General features: G+C 40.3%; 1 protein-coding gene across 3 annotated transcripts in view; it reads left to right on the plus strand.

Annotated features, from left to right (window-relative positions):
• The first annotated feature begins 725 nt into the window (after nucleotides 1-725).
• LOC105006826 (carbonic anhydrase 4) overlaps nucleotides 726-18,046 on the plus strand; it is a 32,103-nt gene continuing 14,782 nt past the window's right edge. Inside the window, exons 1-8 of one of the 3 annotated variants that reach the window (XM_020047831.2) lie at nucleotides 726-865; nucleotides 7,007-7,051; nucleotides 7,573-7,737; nucleotides 7,979-8,124; nucleotides 8,905-8,997; nucleotides 10,809-10,875; nucleotides 11,643-11,806; nucleotides 12,166-12,355. In XM_020047831.2, the coding sequence (XP_019903390.2) occupies nucleotides 802-865; nucleotides 7,007-7,051; nucleotides 7,573-7,737; nucleotides 7,979-8,124; nucleotides 8,905-8,997; nucleotides 10,809-10,875; nucleotides 11,643-11,806; nucleotides 12,166-12,345 (924 nt within the window). In that variant the 5' untranslated portion in view covers nucleotides 726-801 and the 3' untranslated portion in view covers nucleotides 12,346-12,355. Of the gene's footprint in view, nucleotides 866-7,006; nucleotides 7,052-7,572; nucleotides 7,738-7,978; nucleotides 8,125-8,904; nucleotides 8,998-10,808; nucleotides 10,876-11,642; nucleotides 11,807-12,165; nucleotides 12,696-18,046 lie in introns of those variants that run through there. The other 2 variants (XM_020047830.2, XM_020047832.2) reach the window with 2 other exon arrangements.

Below are 18,046 nucleotides of genomic sequence, written 5' to 3' on the forward strand. Positions count from 1 at the left end.
ATTGAAATATTTCAAAACAACTGAAGTTTATTAAAGCGCTATTTCCAATCTTGCATTGAATAGCTTAATTCAGTAGTTAATCATTATTTACACATTCATTTTTGATTGACTTTAGCTAGAGGCAAATACTTTTTGGAGATAATTGATTTCCAATTAAAATAGTATCTTTTCTCACCCCCTTAAAACCTAATTATAACTGTAACTTTAACCATAAGCCTGAAAAGCAATTAATGTAAGTGAGGACTGGCAAAATGTCTTCACCAGTCATGATGAGTTACTGTGAGTTTATATACTGGTGAGGACAATCTGGACCTGAAGGGTTAGTGAAATGATCAGAGACTGGGTTTTATAATCAGATGCCATCTCAACTGCATGGTGTTCTGTTTGTAGTAGAGTCATTTATATCCCAATTATACCTCGTTCTTAACCACATTTTTAGTGCCCATGTTTTTATACAGGTGTGGACGATTAACAGAGGTGATGTGATTGTGATCAGATCTTATATGTGTAAACAGAGATCTGAATGAAGAATGCATGGGAGACATCAATCGATATATACAATATATTGTAAAATGTTCTCATATAAGGAAATACTCTGGGTAAACCAGTGAGCAATCAAAAAGCTGTTAAAGGATATGTTATTGGTTGGGATGTTTACTAAAAGTAATGGCAGAGGGGCGGGACCATAGCACGCCTGTTGGTGACCTGTTGAGTTGAATGATATATTCCTCCTTGGAAGAAGTCTGTGATCACATGCATTGATAGATATCACTTAATAAGCCTGTCAGAGAGCAGTCAAAAATGCAGCAGCATCTCATCCTACCATTTGTTCTGGCATCCTTCATGAAAACCTGTACTGGAACAAGTGAGTTGATTTTCTTCAGATCTTACTAAATAAAAGTGTGATCTCAGTAGGCTAAAGGCTATAATTTTGTTAAATATTTTACAAATATGTCTTATGTCTTAGGGAGGACAAAAATAGCTTAAGTGAAAAAAAACGAATTACAGTAAAACTTAACTAGATCTATACATGTTTTTCAAAAAAAAAACTTCAACGTGTATAAGGATGCATTTTGTATTGTCACTGTTGAAAGGCAAAAGTATAAATGCAATAAAATCTCCAAACTTAAAGGAGTAATGCATGTAAATAGTTTAATAAAAAATTCAGCCTTCCTCATATATAACCATAGATAAACAAAAGGTGAAAACCAGACTTTGATCTTTGACACACAATTTAAATACTGTACAATCAAATGATGACTTTATGACGCTCTTCACCATTACATGCACTTATGACTCTCTGAAGACTGCAGAGCTGGTAGTACTCTCACAACACCTTATTGAAAGAGAACATAACATTGCTGTTACAATACATTACTGTTACCTTAATGTTACGTTAGTTACATTACTGTTACGTTAGGGAAGACAGCCAGCTCATGGATACACCTCCAATGAGTCCCTCCACTCCACTGACAAGCTGTCTCTGCTATAACACAATAGGACAAGAAGAACAGGACAATTGATAGAGAACAAGAAATCTAGAAGTAATCAAAGCACACTAATTCAGTTTTTAACTTTTAGAAGCCTTTAAAGGTTTTATAAGAATTCACTGTGTCACGGCTTGAATGCATGTCTAGAATAAAACCACACAGCGACATACAGCTGTTTCCACAGCTCTCATCCAGTGTCTAATGTAAGTGTTTCTGAGAGAACACTAATGGCTAAGTTAGTTTATACAGCTCCGGAAAAAATTAAGAGACCACTGCACCTTTTTCTATCCTTTCCAAAAAAGTTGAAAAGGAAAGTTTTGAGTGAGGAACAGAAGCGTTCAATTTGCGGTCTCTAAATTTTAACCCTTCTGTTCCTCACTCAAAACCTACCTTTTTTGACTTTTTTGGAAAGGAAAGAAAAAGGTGCAGTGGTCTCTTCAATTTTTCTGGAGCTGTATAATGTGACTAAAAAACCTCAGCCATGTATATTTCGGCAAGTACACTATGACCAACCCCAACTGAAACATGAAACATTCCTGCACTGAGCAGTGCCCAGGCGGCAGATTCATTATGTCTCCTGCTCCAAACAAGGCAAGCACACAAACGGGATGAGTTCAAGGACAAACATGTCAGGCAGATTCATTCCCTCTCCCTCCCCTAACAAGAAAAACAGAGTGAGTTCAAGGACAAACGGCCATTGTGGTCAGTGTTTTGCCCGGTAGCATTGTCTTCAGTCAGATGGCTTAGTTTCTCAGACCACCAAGGAGCTTGTCACAGTGCCAGACAACGCAGAGGATTCGACAGAGCCATGACCACACTGACCTCCCTTTTATTTTCACTTACTTGAGCAAACAGCTATTTGACCTTTAAAAGACATATACAACTATATTTAAAGGCCCAACCAGGCTTTGATGTAAAGCAATTAGTACTATTACTGCCACTAGAACCTGGATGTTTTTAATGACATGGCCAAAGCCTTTCTTAGACACAAATGTGTTCCCAAGGGTTAACTTATTGGTGTGTTATTTTTCAGTCTGTATATTAATGGCCAAATATCACAGTATACTGTGACCTTCCAAATCCATGGAGGTTACTTATACAATTGTGCTCATAAGTTTGCATACCCTGGTAGGAATTGTGAAATTTTGGCATTTGATTTAGAAAATATGACTGATCGTGTACATTTCTTATTTTATTTAAGGATAGTGATCATATTTTTGGGCTCCTTTTTAAATCATAATGATTACAGAAATCACCCGAATGGCCCTGATCAAAAGTTTACATACCCTTGAATGTTTGTCCTTGTTACAGACACACAAGGTGACACACAGGTGAAAAAAGCAATAAAAGGTGAATTTCCCAGACCTGTGGCTTTTTAAACAGGAATTAGTGTCTGTGTATGAATAGTCAATGAGTTTGTTAGCTCTAACATGGATGCACTGAGCAGGCTAGATACTGAGCCATGGGGAGCAGAAAATAACTGTCAAAAGACCTGCGTAATAAGGTCATGGAAAAGGACATAAAAAGGAAAATTCTGGGATCTCTTGATACCAAGCCATGGTCAGGTAGACCAGGAAAGATTTCAGCCAAAACTGCCAGAAGAATTGTTTGGGATGCAAAGAAAACCCCACAGGTAACCTCAGGAGAAATACAGGCTGCTCTGGAAAAAGACGGTGTGGTTGTTTCAAGGAGCACAATACGACGATACTTGAACAAAAATGAGCTGCATAGTCGAGTGGCCAGAAAGAAGCCTTTACTGTGCCAATGACACAAAAAAGCTGGGTTACAATATGCCGACAACACCTTGACACGCCTCACAGCTTCTGGCACACTGTAATTTGGAGGGACGAGACCAAAATAGAGCTTTATGGTCACAACCATAAACGCTATGTTTGGAGATGGGTCAACAAGGCCTATAGTGAACAGAATATCATCCATACTGTTGCACAAGGCCAAGTTGTATGCAGCAAAGCATTTGTGAAGCCACAACACGCACAACCTTGAGGCTGATGGGCTACAACAGCAGAAGACCCCACCGGGTACCACTCATCTCCACAAATAGGAAACCAAATAGGCTACCATTTGCACGAGCTCACCAAAATTGGACTGTTGAAGACTGGAAGAATGTTGCCTGGTCTGATGAGTCTCCATTTCTGTTGAGACATTCAGATGGATGAGTCAGAATTTGGCGTAAACAGAATGAGAACATGGATCCATCATGCCTTGTTACCACTGTGCAGGCTGGTGGTGGTGGTGTAATGGTGTGGGGGATGTTTTCTTGGCACACTTTAGGCCCCTTAGTGCCAATTGGGCATAGTTTAAATGCCACGGCCTACCTTAGCATTGTTTCTGACCATGTCCATCCCTTTTATGACCACCATGTACCCATCCTCTGATGGCTACTTCCAGCAGGATAATGCATCATGTCACAAAGCTCGAATCATTTCAAATTGGTTTCTTGAACATGACAATGAGTTCACTGTACTGAAATGGCCCCCACAGTCACCAGATCTCAACCCAATAGAGCATCTTTGGGATGTGGTGGAACGGGAGCTTCGTGCCCTGGATGTGCATCCCACAAATCTCCATCAACTGCAAGATGCTATCCTATCAATATGGGCCAACATTTCTAAAGAATGCTTTCAGCACCTTGTTGAATCAATGCCACGTAGAATTAATGCAGTTCTGAAGGTGAGTGTATATTTCCAATTCTCCAAGGGTATGCAAACTTTTTAGCACAACTGTATATTAATCTGTAATTCAGTGAGAAACTGTAAAAAATTTTCGTGCCAGTGACACAGAACTGTACACATCTCCTTCTCTTGCACAGTCGCTTGTACACTTATGTTTTAATTTCCAATTCGTACAAATGTCCCTGTTTGATCTTAGGTTGGTGCTAAATGCAAATAAAACAAGGTATATGCTTTTCACTAGGTTTGGTTGATCTAAAATTACTATCAGAAATGATTCTGTTACACAGCATAATTCCTTTCTACAAATACCTTGTAATTTGGTTGAATGACATTAATTGAAAGGAAGCTGTGCCAGCCCCTTTTATGTCAGTTTTAGATTATGTTGATGTGCAATATATTCATGCCTTGCTTTGAAACCTCTAGATTCAGTATACCATGCAGCTCTGCAATGTCGAGGGTGAAATTTCGTAAACATCGTTGTCTCAAGGAACTGAAGGAGCTGAAGGACTGACTTGACACCACAGATTTGGACAAAGTTAAAATATAATAAATGATAAAAATCATTAAAAACGAATTATTCACAAAAACTACGTGAAACAATTGTTGCAAGAACTTGCAAGGCGTTGCAAGCTGAATGTTTGGCTAATTCACGAATGCAAACCAATTTTAAAATATGTATGTTACCTTCACACCAGAGCTGAAGTACACAAAGACAGACATACATCTCCTCAGCGATCTCTCGCTGCCTTTGTTTAACATACCCTAATATCGTAATTTTTTTTTTGTACTGCAAGCAGTTTTGTTTATTTTTCTTTCATTGGCTTTTGTTTCACTTGACAGTTTCCTATTTCTCGGCCGCTCAAAAGCCTTGCTGCCCTGGGAGTGCGTTCAGCCCCATTGAAACCCATTGTTTGATTTTTCTTTGCTCTGCAATGGTCTTAAGATCAAAGCGGTATCAAGGTCTGCCGATCACCTTGTGGTTAGACAGGAACTGTAAGCACGGAAATCTGATTAGGTCTCATTTAATACAAGTCTAAAGACCGGTTTCCACTGGCACTTTCAATATGGGCCTTGTCATTCCTGTGACATCATGTCATTGTTGGAAAACAGTTTCTATGGAACCAGCTGTCAGGTTCTTTATTGGTCAACTGAAAAATGGCTATTCGGGATATACCCATTTTTGGCCAGCTCAACATCGGTAATTTTCCTGAAAAACACTGTGTGGGTTTTTAGGCAATGAACACCACACCACTCCTGTGTTAAAATACATATTGAAATCTCTTTTACAAACACAAATCGGTTGTTCTTGGAATTTACATTCATTGGTTGTTATAGTTCTAACAGAGGCCACAGGCTTCTTGAGAATGGACATGAACCCGGAGGTTTAACTCCTACATCAAATTCTCGCCACAGATTTAAACAGTGGTTGGATAATGGAAGGCAGGTAATGTGTTGCATATATGCTCATAATCCATGAGTCCAATCACATACCTCCATTAGCCATAAAACTGCAAGTTTAAAATCAGGTGGTTTAGATGACGTGGCAAAAATTGTCACTGTTTTCAGGGCCCACTTTATCTCAATTAGTGCCACTTTTACAGCCAGTGGCCAAATATTCTGGTAAAATATCTGGTCCACTATCACAGTACACTGTGATCTCCCAAATCCTTTCAGGTTAGTTTGAGTTCACCAGTACAGGGGAAATGGGCTTACCAATCTATCGCAGAAAAGAAAGAAACCAGGCACTTCCTTCAGCCCAAGGAAGAGAAACTCCTCCGGTCCTCATACAATACGGCTGACACATAGTGGGGGACCCTCCCCCTATTAATCTTTCAAGAAAGTGTGTGTTTCTCATTTGCGAGATAGCAGTAGATATTTGTCTGTGAGCAGGAAATTGGTGAGAACAAACAAAACCATTGTGAAATACATCTCTCAAAACAAACATGACCCCTGTGATGTTAAGTCACATGAATCAACACATGGCCAGCAAAGCGAAACTGCAAATGGATCATTAAATCAGTTCTTGTCCCTTGGCTTCAACATTCCTTGGACGAATCTAGCAGATCAAGAAGATAACACATCCCTGCATGGTGTATATGTTTCAGATCTTCTGTTATACCCAAGCAGGGGGCTCTAGGGTGTTACAATCACTTGGGGACTCCTGAGAACAGGCAACCTGGTCTCACTGAAATACAGGGACAGGATGCATCTTTCCATAAGAGGTAATATTACGATGTAACCCCTGATCCTCCACGCTACCCAACTCCTATCAAGCCAAAAGAAATACTCCGATCTGTAGAAGAAAAATTATAAAATGTTTTATGATCAATATTCGCTGACTCCTGCTCTCTCGGGAAACTCTGGAAACAAGATTCACGACGATGACTGTTGGTGACCTTGTTCCTTTTGCTCATAAGTGAATCAAGTTATTGGACAACCATCAGAATCATGCCTTCCTGCCATTACAAGTTGTCTTGGTGCTTGAAGATTCAAATTCAACCATTAAATGTTTGATGTGATGTTGGGTTGAATGTTTCTGGCACTTAGTGACTCATAGCGGGGTTTGTGCTCCTCCCACTGCATCTCTGCCCTTCAAGGAAAGAGTTATAGGACGTTATTACCTCCTAGTCATTCAGCAGCCTGGTGGAATCTCACAGCATATGTAAACATTATTATTTTTTAAATAGGAAAATCACATTTATATCTCGGGCACTCAGCCTTTAGCATTGTTGTCCAGGTATGAAGCAACAAATGTTTGTGATTGGTTGCTTTTTTTAAGTTGATTAACCATGTGGTCTACTGATGTTTGTCACGCTCTTTCAGATTGGTGCTACCAGTCCCAGGAGAACTGTACCAGTCCATGTAATGGTGAGTTTGATGTGGTGACAAAACCAAAATGTCAAAAGAATTGTGTCTGGACAACATGAATGCACCACGTGTCAAGAGTTGGACCATAGTTTTCCAGATGGTTTATTTCCAGCCTCAACACAGACCAACGCCACAGGAGAATAAGAAATAGTGATGACATGTGTGATAGATGAGTGTCAGGGGGCTGTAGCCCACAGGTGGTAGACCTTGGATGGGTCCAGTGATGAATGGAGCAGTGTAGTTGCCGCAAACAGGATGCCACTCCCTCTGCAGAGGGAGACAGAGGACGAAGCAGCCTAACTGGGTCCAAACCACGGTTGTGGCTGCAGCTGATTGGTTAGACAACCCTGGTGATCAAGATCGTAGTTAGCATACACGGCAACCAATCAAAGTTCTGTTCGCCGAGGAAAGGGAATTCAGCTCGGTGACAGAACGAGGAAAGAGTCAGACTGGGCTCTGGAACAGCTACATTTTAGTTAGCGTAAGACTAATATCAATTTAAACATCTTGTCTCTGCATAGGACCAGAGATGTGGCCCATCGCTGATAAAGCGTGTGATGGCAAAGCCCAATCCCCTATCAACATCGTCCACAGGAAGACTCTAACAGACAAGCGTCTCACGCCCCTCCAGTTTGAAAATTACCAGAACTCCTTTGAAAGCCTGATCCAAAACATTGGACATTATGGTTTGTATAATTTAGACCAGAACCCTAATGTGAAATCCTTTCACACATCTAGAATCTGAACTCAACCAGGTTTGATTTGAATGTAAATAATTTGATTTTATGGATTGTTGTGTGAAGCTTGGTCGTGTGATTTCCACTGCATTCATCCATTCTAGTCCAGGTGACATTGCAGAGTTCTAGTGACTTCTACAACACGCTATGGTACTGTGTTGTGAGATTTGTTTTTATTTCACCGTATCAGTCCAGGTGACCCTGCCCCACAATGCCTCTGTGATTGGTGGAGACCTGGAGATGCCCTATAAGGCAGTGCAGTTCCATCTACACTGGGGCAATAAAGGAGGACCAGGGTCAGAACACACCATTGACGGAGAGCAGTACCCCATGGAGGTAAAGCCATACTACTGACACACACACAGATAGCCTAATATCACAAAGGGAACAACTCATTTGGTAAAAAACGAAACAAATATTTACATTTTCTTATCAGTGTTAATCCACCTAAGCAGGGTGATACTGGTCCCAGATTTAACAGAGAAGGATCCCAGATTAAACATAAATTAATTCCATATGAAACAGATCCTATGACAAACTGATCCCAGATTAAGCATAAACTAATCCCATATGAAACAGATCCTATGACAAACTGATCCCAGATTAAGCATAAATTAATCCCATATGAAACAGATCCTATGAGAAACTGATCCCAGATTAAGCATAAACTAATCCCATATGAAACAGATCCTATGACAAACTGATCCCAGATTAAGCATAAACTAATCCCATATGAAACAGATCCTATGACAAACTGATCCCAGATTAAGCATAAATTAATCCCATTTGACACAGATCCTATGAGAAACTGATCCCAGATTAAGCATAAACTAATCCCATATTAAACAGATCCTATGACAAACTGATCCCAGATTAAGCATAAATTAATCCCATATGAAACAGATCCTATGAGAAACTGATCCCAGATTAAGCATAAACTAATCCCATATGAAACAGATCCTATGAGAAACTGATCCCAGATAAAGCATAAACTAATCCCATATGAAACAGATCCTATGACAAACTGATCACAGATTAAACTGATCTCTTATGAATGTTTGAAAGTGCTGCAAAGACAATATTGGAAATATGTCTGTTTTGATTCTATTTTTACAGCTGCATATTGTTCACATTAAACAGCAATACTCAAATTTAGAAGATGCGCTGAAAGACCCATCCGGAGTTGCAGTCCTGGGATTTTTCTATGAGGTTAATATTTCTATATTTTTTAAACATACACACATACAGCTCAAAAATAAAATAAGAAACCACTATACCTTTTTCTTTCCTTTCCAAAAAAGTTAAAAAAGAAAGTTCTGAGTGATGAACAGAAAGTATAAAAAAGGTGCAGTGGTCTCTTAATTAAAAAAAATTAAATTAAGATCCAAAAAAGTATTTGATCCCCTGCTGATTTTGTACATTTGCCCACTGACAAAGAAATTATCAGTCTATCATTTTAATGGTAGGTTTATTTGAACTGTGAGAAACAGAACAGAACCGTTCTCATGATCATTGTAACTCTACGAGGTGAGATCATGCATGGAGCCCCAGACCGACGGAGATTAACAATTATTTTGTGTTTCTTTGTATTTCTTCTTGGTGAGAACTGTTGTCACCTTCTCACCAATATGCTTGGGGATGGTCTTGTAGCCCATTCCAGCCTTGTGTAGCCTCTACAATTGTGTCCCTGACATCCTTGGACAGCTCTTTGGTCTTGGCCATGGTGGAGAGTTTGGAGTCTGATTGATTGATTGCTTCTGTGGACAGGTGTCTTTTATACAGGTAATAAACTCCCTTTAAGAGTGTGCTCCTAATCTCAGCTCGTTACCTGTATAAAAGACACCTGGGAGCCAGAAATCTTTCTGATTGAGAGGGGATCAAATACTTATTTCACTCATTAAAATGCTAATCAATTTAAAACATATTTGACATATTTTAAATTAACCTACCATTAAAATTATAGACTGATCATTTCTTTGTCAGTGGGCAAACATACAAAATCAGCAGGGGATCAACTAATTTTATATATATACAGTATATCACAAAAGTGAGTACACACCTCACATTTTTGTAAATATTTGATTTTATCTGTTCATGTGACTTAAGAAATGACACTTTACTACAATGTGAAGTAGGGAGTGTACAGCTTGTATAACAGTGTAAAAAAAGCCATTAATGCCTAAACCACTGGCAACAAAAGTGAGTACACCCCTAAGTGAAAATGTCCAAATTGGGCCCAAAGTTTCAATATTTTGTGTTGCCACCATCATTTTCCAGCACTGCCTTAACCCTCTTGGGCATGGAGTTCACCAGAGCTTCACAGGTTGCCACTGGAGTCCTCTTCCACTCCAAATTCTTTGGACGACCATGGCGAGGCCTGTTCTGAGTGGAACCTGTCCTGTTAAACCGCTGTATGGTCTTGGCCACCGTGCTGCAGCTCAGTTTCAGGGTCTTGGCAATCTTCTTATAGCCTAGGCCATCTTTATGTAGAGTAACAAATCTTTTTTCCATGAGGTGCCATGTTGAACTTCCAGTGACCAGTATGAGGGAGCGTGAGAGCGATGACACCAAATTTAACACACCTGCTCCCCATTCACACCTGAGACCTTGTAACACTAACGAGTCACATGACACCAGGGAGGGAAAATGGCTAATTGGGCCCAATTTGGACATTTTCATTTAGGATTAGGGTTTCAGGGGTAGAAATCTGTATAAAGGTTCTGTCACAATTGCAAAAAGTATCCCCTAAAAACAATATTCAAGTAGATTTAAATAAGTATATTTTCCAAAAACGCAGTGGTATTACAAAAGTATTTTTTACATAGGCATAACAAGTTCCACAATGTTCTTGGCCTTCTTAAGGCACAACAAGCACCCGACCAATTGCAAGCAATTGAGAAAGCTTGACAGAATGGTGATAATGTCTAATCAAACGTTGGACAGAGTTCTGTGTAGTCAAAAGTTGAGGAGCAGTGGTCAAAGTGGTAGAGGTTTTCTTTCTCATTCCATTCCATTTTCAGGAATCCCCAAGAGACAACAGGAAATATGATCCCATTGTTAAGGCCCTCCAGAGCATTGTGAAACCCGGTGAGTATTATTCAGGACTAATGTTTCCTCTAGCAGAGTTTATATAATTCAAATCCATCCTGCTAAGGATAGCGACACCCTCCCCAACCCCCAGTCACCCCCCTCTCCAGTGTTGCCTTTGTGACCCCATGCTTGCAATTTCTATCATTTGTTTCTCTTTTCTTTCTGGCTTTGATTTGTAACGATAGCAACTTCCTTTTGTAGGATGTACTTAAAAGGAAAACTGCCAGTGCACAACCCCATTTAGAAATTGCACCTGTGGTATTCTGCTCATATTCTCTTCCTATTCTCTGAGTTCATATATTTGTATTTTCTAAAACATTTAATTGTTATCAGCTAAAAATGTAACTTTGATGTAGATAACACCAACTGTATCTGTCACTGTGTTGTACAGGCTGTCCATAATTGCGGCATTAGTTAATTGAGATGCAGTAAGCAGGCAGGAAGACTGTAGTGATTCAGTATTTTCTATAATGTCCTCAATTTTTTCAGTCGGCCTCAATGATGCCATGTTTGTAACAATTTATGTATCCTACATTTGTAGATGCAATTCATCCGCATGTGTTTCACCACTTTCGGTTTCTTCAATTTGTCTGTCAGATTCCAGCATCAATGCTTTGATAAGATTAGTATACTTCCTGTGATGTCTCAGTTTCAGGGCTACATCTAGTTGTTCTGCATGTAAAGACATTGGTGTAAACCAGGTATAATGTAACTCCATTGGTTTCAGTGCTCAGTGTTCCCAATTGACCACTGCGTTGTTACAGGTACCAACACCTCTCTGGGCGCCGTGTCTCTGGAACAGCTGATTCCCTCCCAGCAGAACCTGACCAAGTTCTACCGATACCGGGGCTCCCTCACCACACCCGGCTGCACTGAATCGGTCATCTGGACCGTGTTTGAGAACCCCATTCCTCTCAGTAAAGAACAGGTACAGGCGCCTATTAACAGTTTGGGTCTCATGACCATGTACTTGTCTTCTGTGTCCCTCGGCAACGCCTACAAGCCGTGCAGGACATATCTACTGGAGAAGCCAAGAAACTAAATCACCAATGAACAATAGTCTTCCAAACTTCTCAATAAGAAACTTTAACTTTACGAAAAATTACAGAAGTTAACACTGGCCAATGATTACGTAACCGTTAGTTTTTTATATGGTGGGTTCATGAAAGTATCGAAATGGTGTTTCGGGCCAAAACATTTTGGGAACTCTGAGAAGCTATATTTATTTTATACCTCTTACTTTAGTTAGTGACATCTGTGTGTCTGTGTCTTTGTTCCACCTTCCAGCTGGAGGTGTTCTCCAACCTCCAGTTCAAGGACGGCAAGCCCATGGTGGCTACCTTCCGGCCGGTGCAACCCCTGAACGGACGCAAGGTGTACCGGTCTGGAGGTGCTGTGGTTTTAGCCAGCACCACGCTGCTCGTGGCTTCCATCGCCATGGCGATGGGACTGTCACAGCCCAACTAGAGGCAGGAAGGCGTTCCGAGCCGCACCACGGCTGAAGGAGAGGTCCACTTCTCTCCGCCTACTCTACTTGAACACAACGACATCTCAAAAAAAAAAAAAAAATACAGACAAATGGCACATGGACGAAGTAAACTTAAGCATCTATCCCATGCTCCCCTTGAATAGTAAAAGGTTTAATCTGGTCACATGGTCGCTCCATCAAAAACAACAGTTGTCCTGATGGTGATAGAATAGATGGATCACTGCCTGACCACACATGAATGATTTAACAATCAGAACAAAGACATTTCTATCAGACGAAGGTTCTGAGATTTGTGAATAAATAAATTAAGTGTTGATTTTGGAAGATATTGGGCCTGTGTTGTCGTCATGGTTATTCCTAGTAACATCTGGGACCTTTGGTTTCACAGGGTGTTGAGAAAGTGGAAACAAGATAAGCAACATAATGGTGGGTAAAACCTGTCACTTAGCGGATGATCGCAGAAAGAAATGACACGCGCTGAAAAAAATATATCTTATGGGTTAAAATAAACATCTAGTGGGGCTCTCAAAAGCATTCACCCCCTTGGACATTTCCACATATTTATTGTAACAGCACAATATATAAACAATGGTTTACTGAGGTTGTCACTGATCAACACAAAAGAAATCCATAATTTCAATGTAAACAAAAATGTAACATCCCCATGGCCTGATGCTGCCACCACCATGATTCCCAGTGGGGATGGTTTGTGGTGTTGGGGATGAATATTAATGCAATAAATTATTTTCTGTTTTATATTTGTAAATAATTAATTGAGAACTATTTGCCGATATTATATTTCACTTGGAAATTAACTTTTCATGCAAATAAGTGTCAAACAGTGATAATTGTATCCATTTTGATTTCATGTTGTAAGACAAAAAAAACATTGTCATTGTGATACCTGGTCTGTTTTTATCTTCAGAGAAAGATTTGAAAGCATACTTTATGTTGGGGTTGGTATGCGAGCGCCTGGTGGCCGGGCCTTTCCCCAGGGCCTTTAATAATGCCTAAAAGCAACATTAACACAGCCTAATTCTGAACTTTCCCTAGCTGGTCCTTTGAACGATGATATCATCTCTTAAAAGGATGAGGTGAAATTAGTAGAAATGTACCAGAATGTTTTCTTTCTGTCTGGATATGTAAACATTGCCAACCAACACCAAACTGGCTATTTCACACTAATCCTGGTCAGGTACAGACAGGAGGTTAGCTGAACACCAATCACGAGACAAGAGCCTGGCTGTACACCAATCACCCACACGCCAATCCAGGATGTAGAACAGGCGGAGAGAAGTGGACCTCTCCTTCACAGCCATCCATCAGAATGTAACTGCATCAAGGACAAGATGATTGTTCATTGTCATTAAGAAATGTTTACATATTGTATTTCTTCAGGATAATTACACTTTAATACTCATATCGCACATTACAGTTGATGACTGTAGTAACTAGACTGTCAAATGTAAATGAAATATTGGCCAGGATCTGAGCCCAGATATTGTTTCATCCTCGGACACTGGCCAAGGTGCTGAAATACCTCCCCTCTGACCGAGTAGGCAGGGTGACCCGATTGAGGGAATTGAATGTGATAGGCTAAAACCTTCTCAGCCAGTATCTCCTAAAATATATTGTCAGTGTGTGGTCAACTCATTACTTCAGTCTGACATGGTGTACTGAAGATTTCCCATTCTCAAGAGAAATAACTTCCTTTGATTTCCAGATTGTCCACAGGGTGGCAGTGTGTGGATGTTAATCCAGTCCACTCAGAAAGCCTGCTTTATCTTGGTCCTGTATTACATTTCAGTCATTTAGCTGACAGGTGTATGAAAATAAACCCGTTTTCCCCTTCTAATACAAATGATTTACACATAAATGTACTTTACTTAATGAGTAACTACAGAATTACTATGAGTTGTATGGTTGTCCCTGTTATCTTAAGACAAATGCACCAACTGTAAGGTTGTGTCTGCCACATAACTAAAACATGAAATTTAAGTTCCCTCCAAACAAACTGGGCTTTGTCAGAAAATGCTTTGTCATAAAGTACTTTTCTGACAATGCCTTTGAGGGAGGTTGACATTTATTCCCAAAATACAGCTCACTCCTCTGTTATGACTTCTCTCATCTGTTAAATATTACACCCACAGAGGATCTTGATTCTATCAAACCTGACATTTCTAATTGTCAACTTAATAAGACCTGCAGCGATCCTAACTACAGACATGCAGGCTCTCCGGGAAACAACCGAGCACCTACAGCACCAGACAAATAATCAATGCATTGACAAGATTTAATCCCAGAGCCTACACACTGAAGAATCTGTTGTTCTGCCCTTGAGCAAGCAATTGCTCTATATACGAGTGTGAGCTGAATGCCTAAAATTGCACAAAAAAAATCTTGTTTAACTTTTCAGAATCAGAAACGCAGGTGGCCATGCGCTTCGTATCGTTTGAGGCGCTGAGTAAATGTTGCTATGCCTGGTTAGATTGAACCCTCAGTCTTTATCTCTTCACCTTACAACATATGGGTACCAGATGACCTCACTTCCTCCCAGACTCCATTAAACAGCCACTTCCTCTCTTCGGCCAGGAGGAGGTGGCAGCCGGGCTGGGTGGTGCACCTCCAGGGTGGGGAGGATGACAGAAAGGAGGAACTGTCCTCCTTATTAAGGTGAATTGATTGTTGCATGTCATTTCTACGGGACGTCCTGGTGTATGTATAAAACCAATCTGATATTCTAGGTCCAGGTCATGAATAAGAGTTTGGGTCAATGTAGGTCTATGATATCATCTGTTATTCCATGGTTACATGATTTCAGGAGCGACTTCTAGTTGACTGGATCCATTTTCTCACAGGGCCTGGCGTTAATGGTGAACTTCTCCAGCTGAACTACCCAAGTTACACAGGACAAAGTAATAACAACCTTAGTGACTCCCATTCAGAACACTGCAAATCAGAATGTCAGACAAAAGTAATAAATGTCAGTGTGTTTTGCTACGAAAAGTACAAACAGCAGGCTAGAATGCTCTACATAAATTAAAGGTGCATTCCTGAATTTGCTCCCATCTTCTGGCTTTATGCTGAATTACAGCAACAGTTGGTTTAAACACTCCCTCAACTGTATTATTTTCACTCCGGGTTTACCAGCTTTTTTTTAAGAAGCAGTTCAGTCTGGACCATGACTCCCTAGACAGTCTACTACTTACTTTCCTCACTTGCAGCTCAATCTGAATGAAATGGAAGAAATCTGATTTCATTCATCCACCTGAATTGTGTGTGTGTGTGTGCGCCCTTGTGTTTGCTTGTGTGTGTGTGTGTGTGTGTGTGTGTGTGTGTGTGAGTGTGTGTGTGTGCAGATTTTTCTGTTCTAGTGGGGACAAAAATCTCTCCAGTCCCCATAAGGTAAATATTTATTTTCAGGTAAGATGTAGAACAAAGACCTTTTGAGAGATGCGTGCCAAAATGGAAAAAAGCCCTGTATTTACGCCACAAAAGGAATACGTGTTGGACGGAACCACCACAAAGGGCCCTATGAAGGAGAGGGGCTAAATGGGCCCTATGGAGTGGAGGGCCTTAAAGGGCTCTCATGGAAGGGGGGCCTAAAAGGGCCCTGTGAAGGGGAGAGCCTAAAAGGACATGTGCATCAAGGTTGGTAATTAGAAGTTAGTGTTACTGTAGGTGTAAAGGGATAGCTGGTCCAAAAATCATATTTCGGTGACAGTCCCTCACCCCCAGTTGGTCCTTCAGTTACACAGAGTCATTTAAAACAGCTGTGTCTCAGTCAGTATTAGAATCGTACTAATTCATGAATGGAAACCGTACATGCCCCTGTCGCAAAGCTGCATTGCAAGCAGAACGGGTAGAGTTAAGGAGATCCTCATTCACTTAATTGTGTTCTGATTAATTTATTTTTAATGTTGATGCTATAATATTTTATTGATGAATTTATTTACAGTGCCGCTCAAAAGTTTGGGGTCACTTTAGAAATGTCCTCGTTTTCAAAAGAAAAGCACTTTTTGGCCATTAAAATAATGTCCAATTTATCAGAAACACAGTGTAGAGATTATTAATGTTGTAAATGATGATTGTAGATGGAAACAAAAAAGAATTATGGAATATCTACATAGTCATACAGAGGCCCATTATCAGCAACCATCACTCCTGTGTTCCAATAGCACATTGTGTTTGCTAATCCAAGTTTATCATTTTAAAAGGCTAATTGATCATTACAAAACACTTTCGTGATTTTGTTTGCAAAACTGAAAACTGTGGTGCTGATTTAAGAACCAATAAAACTGGTCTTGTTTAGACTAGTTGAGTATCTGGAGCATCAGCAAATGTGGATTCGACTACAGGCTCAAAAGGGCCAGAAACTAAAATAACTTTCTTCTGAAACTAGTCAGTCTAGGGTTGTTCTTGTTAAAGAAACTGACTTTTCGTACAACATGTTACGGACAGAATCTAAGTTTGAGGTGTTCGGATCACAAAGAACAACAATGCGTCTCAACAATGATGCAGACCAAATGAAAAGATGCTGGAGTCAATGGTGGAGGCAATGTGATGGTCTGGGGGTGCTTTGGTGGTGGTGAAGTGAGAGATTTGTACAGGGTGAAAGGGATCTTGAAGGAAGGCTATCACTCAATTCTGCAACGCCATGCCATACCCTGGGGATGATGCTTGATTGGAACCAATTTCCTCCTACAACAGGACAATGGCCCAAAGCACAGCTCCAAATTATGCAAGAACTATTTAGGGAAGAAGCAGTCAGCTGGTATTCTGTCTATAATGGAGTGGCCAGAACAGTTATCGGATCTCAACTCTATTGAGTTGTTGTGGCAGCAGCTTGACCGTATGGTATGTAAGAAGTGCCCATCAAGCCAATCCAACTTGTGGGAGGTGCTTCAGGAAGCATGGGGTGAAATCTCTACAGATTACCTCAACAAATTGACAACTAGAATGCCAAAGGTCTGCAAGGTTGTAATAACTGCAAATGGAGGGTATTTGATGCAAGCAGTGTTTGAAGAACACATTTCAATTGAAAATCATTATTTCTAAAGTTCATTACTTTATTTGCTATTCATTTTGCTATAGTTCCTATTCAAACTAATTTAATGTACGTTCTCATGGAAAACAAAGACATTTCCAAGTGACCCTAAACTTTTGAAAGGTAGTATAGGTCCTAGGAGGACAGCTTCATCTTTAAAAGGTTTTGTATAGCTTTGGGTCTTATGAAAATGAACAACCATGCTCCCAGGCTTGGTGCACCCCCCACGACCCTGATCAGGTCAAAAAAGGGGGCAATCTAGGGGGAAACATTTGACCTGTCACTCCCACCCTCCTTCATTCCAAAGAGAAAATAGCTCTGAACCACAAACATACACGTAAATACACACACTTGCATGCTCTCTATCTCTCTCTCACACACACACACACACACACGCACACACACATACACACACACAGGGACTCATGACTTGTTGAATGTTTATCACCTTTCTGTCTTCCATCAACCTCCTGCATTATTCAGGGCTCCCATGTCAGACAACAGTCCAGGGTATAAATGACAGACGGTTTGGGTGACTTAGATAATGATAAAAAAATGATCTGACTATGGTATTCTTTCGACAGCCAACTTTCCCAAACAAATCACCAACAAACAGGACATCCACATGCCAG

The sequence above is a fragment of the Esox lucius genome, chromosome 7 (assembly GCF_011004845.1).
Source record: "Esox lucius isolate fEsoLuc1 chromosome 7, fEsoLuc1.pri, whole genome shotgun sequence".
Classification (NCBI taxonomy): Eukaryota; Metazoa; Chordata; class Actinopteri; order Esociformes; family Esocidae; genus Esox; species Esox lucius.